Below are 6,616 nucleotides of genomic sequence, written 5' to 3' on the forward strand. Positions count from 1 at the left end.
TGGCAGTCCTCCTGTCTCAGCCTCCCAGGTGCTGGAAGTACAGGCATGCACCACCACACTCCACTTTTTTTCTTTTTTAAATCTATTTGGTACAGGGTCTCACTCTGCAGCTCGGACTTGTACTGATCCTCCTGTTTTCAGCCTCCCCATTGCTGGGATTACAGGTGTGTGCCACCACACCTGGGCTCAGGGCCTGGCTCAGTGTGCCTGAGGGTGGGGACACCGTGGCATGTGGTGCCAAGCATTAAACCTGGGCCCTGCACTTGCCTAGGCAGGTGCTTAGTCCGCTGAGCTATCTCACAGGCCCTTCTTTTTTGTTTCCTTGAGACAGAATTTCACTATGTAATACAGTTCAAGCTGGCCTTGAATTCATGGTGTGTGCCACCACACCTGGGTGGTTTTTTTTTTTTTTTTTTTTTTTTTTTTTTTTTTTGATTTTTTTATGTATTTAGGACAGAGTCTACAGGGTCTCACTACACAGATCGAACTTGTAGTGATCCTTCTGTTTTCAGCCTCCCAAGCATGGGATTGCAGGTGCATGCCACCATGCCCAGTCTCAACCCTCCTCTCAGCATGCCCCGGGGGTGGGGCAGGTAGAGCATGCTGGGGAATCAAACCCTGGCTGCTGCGCTCTGCCTAAGCAGGCACTTTAGTCTGCTGAGCTATCTGACCAGCCCTTGTTTTTGTTTTTGTTGAGATAGGGTATCACTATGTCATTCAGGTTGCCCTCCAACTCACAGCAATCCTCCTGCCTCAGCCTCCCAGGTGAGTGCTGGGCTTACAAGGAAGAACCACTATGCCTCACTGCCCCACTGTTTCTAATGCAAATACTTAAAAGCACTTAGTAAACTGGACTTGGTCCATAGTTTGGACCTTAGAATAGCGGAGCCTGAACTCCAACCCCATGAGTCTGTGGACAGGCAAAGGCTCTGCAAGGACCATAGTTGTCTCTGGAGAGGGAGCCTGGCTGTGGGTGCATCTCAACTAAGGGACATACGTGATCAGTGCCCCAACAGGCTTATCCCTGTGGGCAGGAGGCCTGTCCCACTCCTGAGCATCTACCACTTCCTAGATTCTTGTCCTGGCTCTGCACGGCTATGCTGAGATACACAATGGGCAGACCTTGTCCGCTCTCAGAACCTTGAGTTTCCCATAAATGGAGGCTGTGACTATAGGCAGCAGGCAGGAACCTTTGAGGGCTCCAGGCTGCGATAAGGGCCTAGGCAAGGCACCTCGGGGTACCCCTTGGGGTAGGGGCCTTTGCATTGCAGACCCAGGTTCTGGGGGCCTCTGGGGTTTTCTAATAAACCCCAGAGGCCCCCAGAACTTACATAAGTTCATCTTCATGATGTCCCTGAAAGTAAGAGAAAGAGGAGTCACCCTATTCCCATTTTCTGGGTGGGGAAACCAGGGACTAGCTCCCCATCCCCACCCCCCAAGTGGGGAATGCAGGCAGCCTGTGGGACCAGGAACACTGCTGTGCCTCAACCCAGATGGCAAGCAGGTGGTACTGCAGCCTGGAGAGGGTGCTCCAGAAAGGATGGACTCCGGGCAGAGGGTAGTAAGAGAGTCCAAAAAATGGCAAGGCCTGAAGACCGGGCAGACTTCGCCCTCCCTTAGTCCCTAGGGTCGATACTTTCTTACACTAGAGTAGTCTTTCCAGCAAATGTAAAGAACCAAGAAGAGCTCTAGTGGTATTTATAATTAGGAGCCAACACATCCACAGTGGGATATTTAGTTTCAAAATTCAGTTTCTGAGGGGCTGGGGAGATAGCTCAGTAGAATAAGTGCTTGCCTGGCAAGCGCAAGAGCCTGAGTTCAATCCTCAGTTCCGCAAAAAAAAAAAGCTTTTTTTTTTTTTTAGAGGTCCACAGGTGTAGTGGTGTGAGCAGTCCAGGCTGGAACTGAGGGTGGGCTGCTTCTCTGCCTGTGCAACCTGCCTGGGCCAACAGGCAATTCTTGTCTATGTTGGCTCTTATAGGCATTGAAAAATACTAGCTCTCCCTCTACTTTCAGGTCAAAGCTAATGCTGCCCTTCAGTAATTTGTGATCCCACAAGCAGGCCTCGCGTTTTGGTAAGATGCTGGGATCCAGAAGATAGGAAGCCCAAGCCAGAGAGGGGCTCTAACAGTGACTCCAAAACAAGGGCACTGGTTCCTGGAAAGGGGCAGCAAAGGGGAGGCAGGGGAGCCATGGGTCTCACCATCCACCACCTCTGGACATCGGGAGGGAGATCCATGTTCTCGCGCGTCCAGACGGGGGAGATGTTGTTGTCAAAGTGGCTGTCAAACCAATCGGAGGCGCCGGCGTCACCCATGCAGCGGCGGCAAGCACAGCTCTTGCCTGAGAGCCCCTCCTTGCTGAGGCGCTGCAGGCCAGCGTAGCCAGGCACCAGCTTCACCCGGTGAGTCCCGTCCAGGGCCCCAGAGTCCATGTAGGGCAAGGTGGTCATGCTATGGTGCGAGTAGGTGAAGAGCAGGGACATGATGAACACCAGCAGGAAGGCCACTGAGAGGAACCACACCCGCAGGGAGCACTTCATGGCGCTGGCGGGCAGGTGGCTGTCACCGTGGCCACTCCTTTCCCAGGCCACCAAGCGGCTGGCCACGGTGCAGCCTGCCTGTTCGGACAGTATGTGCAAAGGGCATAGGGGCGTGTGCTCTGGCAGGGGACCCTTGCCAGCCGTCTCTCCCTCAGTGTAAGGAGAAGGCTCACCGGCAGGAGTGGCTCACTTATCCCTGAGCCACTGTGGCCCCTGCCTAGGGCTTCATCAGGTTCCTTTGTCACTAGCTGGGCCACAGGGTCTCTGCCTTTCCTGCCACCCTAGCAATGGGGAGGTCAGTCCGTGCTAGCCCTTTAGTCCCTTGGGATCGCTGGCTGCCAGCTCCAGAGGTTCCCCTCTTTGGTGGCTTGAACAGGTCCAGTCTGGAGCAGTCAGGGTCCTTGTGGCTCATGAGCAGACTCTGAGGCAGGCCCTCGTCCCCCCAGCAGGGAAGCCACAAGCGCTTATCACAGCAGAGCACACAGGGCAGCAGGGGGCTGCATTCCCCGCAACAACCCTTCCCACTCTTGCTGCCAAGGGAGGGGAACCAGGCTCCCCCTGTGCCAGAAGAGACCCCAGAAGGAAGCCCTGTGGGTGTCAGGAAACTGTCGCAAAGACCACGATCTCCTGGTGCTGGCTTGCGCTCCACTGCGGCCCATCCGGGTCTGTTCTCTTCGGGTGCTTGCACGCCCAGCTGCCACAGTGCAGGGGCTCACAGGGCACCTACTCCTGCTGTGGGCTCCTCTGGGACTGGGAACAGCTGCTGCTCGCGGAGGACTGCATCCAAGCCATTTGGGTCAGCAGAGTGCGTGGAGAACTTCCCACCAGGCCCCAGGCCTGCCTCCTGGAGCTGCTGGCCTGGGCTGGGTGGCTGCTCTGCCCATCCCCACGTCCCTGAGGCCAGTCTGTCCTGCTGAAGCTCGCACCAGCAGAAATCCCAACAGGTCCCCCTCACTCGTCAGGCGTCAGGCTGCCGCAGCATGACCCTGAAATTGCAGAGAGGAAAAAGAATGTGCAGAGAAATCACACACACACAAGCTCTCCCCAAGCCCTCCCCCAAGTCCCTGAGGGGACAAAGCTAGCAGAAGAGGAGACAAGGCCCACTTAATCAGAGAGTGGGTGAAAGAAAGGCTTTCCCCTCTAACTAGGCAAAGACGGCACGCTCTGCCTGACTCCCAGGCCTCAGAGGGCCGCATTAGCCCAGCATCTTCACTGATTAGCCAGAAGGTAAACAAGGACTCCAGTAAATCGATTTCCCCAGAGTCAATCCTAGTTCTGTTCCCCTAGTGTTGAAGTACTAGGTGAAGGGCAGTTTTATGTGTGTACTTTACAGTGAAACTTAAAAGAAAATGGCCCAGGTATGGTGGCACTCGCCTATAATCCCAGCATTCAGAGGCAGATGTAGGAGGATCACCACAAGTTCAAGGCAAGACCCTATCTCAAAAATGACAAGAGAAAGGGAGGGAAGAGGAGGGGGTGGGGAAGGAAAGAGGAAAAGAGAAGGGAGAGGAGGAGAAGGGAGGGCAGGGGAGAGGAGCCCAAAGAAAATCCTAGGGAACTGAATATGACTCCCCAACACAAGGTACTCATGGGCCTCCCAGTAAAAAGGAAAGGCTGGGCCCAAGTCCTGCAACTGGCCCCTCTTCTCTCCCTGGGGTGGATTATACAGGAGACATTTTGGGGTTGGCCCAAAAGCAAGTGAACCATGAACAACCCCTCCTGCCCTGGGGTGGGGAGTGGGGGGCACTTATGTTAGGAGGCACAATTGCCAGACTCAGGGTCTAGTGACAGGCCCTCTGGGCCTTCAGTTGTATCTCATGGATGAAATGAACACCAGGATCTGTGGTAGGGCTGAGACCCCATGCTGCGCTGCAGACAGGAACAAGGACACAGGGAGATGAGGCCACTTTGTAGTATTTGGGTATTAGCCTTAAGGAAAGGCACCTGAATCCATGCCTTGACAATCTCTTAAAACTTTCTCCTCTCCAAATCGGTCCACCCTAGTTCTGACCCAGCCCCTAGGCCTGGAAGCCCTGCACCTGCTCCCTCTCCTGGATGCATGCTCCAGCCAGCTTTGCTGGGGTTCACTGGCTGCCACTGCCAGCTGCACAGGTCTCCTGGGCTGTGTGTTCAAGAAATGCAGCAGCCCTCTTCATTCGTGGTAGCTCAGATTTCAGGGGCAAAGCCAAACCACAAAGCCCTTAGGGATTAGAAGCATCATGCTTCAGCAAGATCACCTGGGGGGAGGCAAATAATGCACACAGCAGAGAAACAGTTGGATTCCTGCACGTACAATTCACGACTTCAGGAGTGGTGGTGAGCTTTGAGCCTGAGTCCAGCTAACTCGAGAGCCTGGACTGGGCCAGGGCACAGAAAGCAGCCTGGCGCTCCCTGAGCTATGCAGGGCCAGAGCAAAGAGAGTATGGACGCCAGTCGGCCTCCCGGGTCACAAGTGAAGCTTCACCACCAGTGGCCCTGACTTAAATGTGCTTCTTCCGATGTTCTCTGCGGCCATTTAGCAGATCACGATCTGCAAGAGGCCTCCGGCTGAAAAGCGTACAGGGAGGAAGCCAGGGCCCAGTTCTCCCTTTACCTGTTTCCACAGCCAGCATCTAAAGAAAAGCACTTGAGGTTGCAGGATCCTGTTCCCACATCCTGGAGCCACAGAGAGTCCTCCACAGCATAGGTGTCCCTGGGAGGCAGGGAGTTTACAGAACACACAAGTGACAAAGGAGCCACCATTGAGCAGATCTGGTTTATGGGTGGCAGCTCCACAGTGACACTGTGAAGGTGGGGCTTGGTAGAAGCTGGCACGGGAAGCTTCACAGGAAACACCTCAGCCAGAGATGTCACTAACTCCTGGGAACTCTAAAGCAACATAAAGCACCGACATAACTGGACTGCTTTCCTGGAAGAGGAAAATGCCTACTTCACTGTGTTCAGGAGGAGCAGAGGACTTGAGGCCCTCGCAAAAGCCCATGCTCACAAAACCCCATGTCCAGGAAGTTACTGGAAGCTGAAGCTGTTCAACTTGTGCTGAGGGCAAACAGAGGTACAGGGATGGGCAAAAAGCCTTAGCGGCTGCTGGACATGAATTAAAAAGCCAGCAGCCACCCAGAGCTGGCCTTCGCGACTCATCTCACAGCTATGGCCCTGGGCCTACCCAGGATCTTTCCCTTTTACTTGAACTATCCCTGATAAATCCATATAAAATACTGAGGATACACATTTGCCATCAGCCCCTGCTACCAGCAAAGAGAAGCAGGCACATACTACTGGGTTCACCTCAAAGATACCTAGGGGCCAGTGCCACATGGGGACATGGGGTAGAACAGGATACACCCAGTCCAGGTCATGAGGAGCTTATAGTCAGTTGGGCATCACAAAGACAAAGGTGATTACCAGGTGCTGTACAGGGCAATGACTGGGACTTGGGAAAAGAGAAAAGGAATCCAAATGCTTCAGGAAGAAGCCAACCTGGCCTATTAAAAGTATATATAGGGTATATAGGGGCTGGAGAGATGGCTCAGTGGTCTAAAGCACCTACTTGGAACAAGCTTGGCAAAGCACAGGGACTGCGGTTCGATCCCCCAGCACCACATGCCAGCCAGCCGCGCCCCCTGGTGGGCTGAGCTGGCCACACACACACACACACACACTAAATAAATAAATGTTAAAAAAATTAAAAAAAAAAAGTATATATAAGAAGGCCAGGGAGATAGCTCAGCAGACTAAAGCACCTGCTTAGACAAGCTTAGGCAAGTACAGGGATCACGGTTCTATCCCTGGCACCACATGCCAAGCCAGCCCCAGCCTCAGGTCCGCTGAACCAGGCCAGAGCCGGGCATGGCGGCGCACACCTGTAATCCCAGTGCTGAGAGACGGAAAGCAGGAGGTTCACCACGAACCTGAGCTGCGTAGTGAGAACCTGAAACAACCAAATACATTTAAGAAAGCAAGTAAGCAAGCAAGCAGGCAGGCAGGCATGTACAGGGCTGGGGTATGGCGTGAAGCCTTGGGTTCCATCCCCAACACTCCAAAAAAAAAAAAGGAAAAAAGAAGAGAGAGAGAGAG

General features: G+C 53.9%; 1 protein-coding gene across 3 annotated transcripts in view; it reads right to left on the reverse strand.

The window, feature by feature from the left end:
* Positions 1-6,616, reverse strand: part of St3gal2 (ST3 beta-galactoside alpha-2,3-sialyltransferase 2) — a 59,518-nt gene that overhangs the window by 12,873 nt on the left and 40,029 nt on the right. For all 3 annotated transcript variants that reach the window (XM_004625791.2, XM_023709198.1, XM_023709199.1), the window contains exon 2: positions 2,204-3,528. In XM_004625791.2, the coding sequence (XP_004625848.2) occupies positions 2,204-2,542 (339 nt within the window). In that variant the 5' untranslated portion in view covers positions 2,543-3,528. The remainder of the gene's footprint in view (positions 1-2,203; positions 3,529-6,616) is intronic.

This window comes from Octodon degus, unplaced genomic scaffold (genome assembly GCF_000260255.1).
Source record: "Octodon degus isolate 3935 unplaced genomic scaffold, OctDeg1.0 scaffold00011, whole genome shotgun sequence".
NCBI classification, from domain to species: Eukaryota; Metazoa; Chordata; class Mammalia; order Rodentia; family Octodontidae; genus Octodon; species Octodon degus.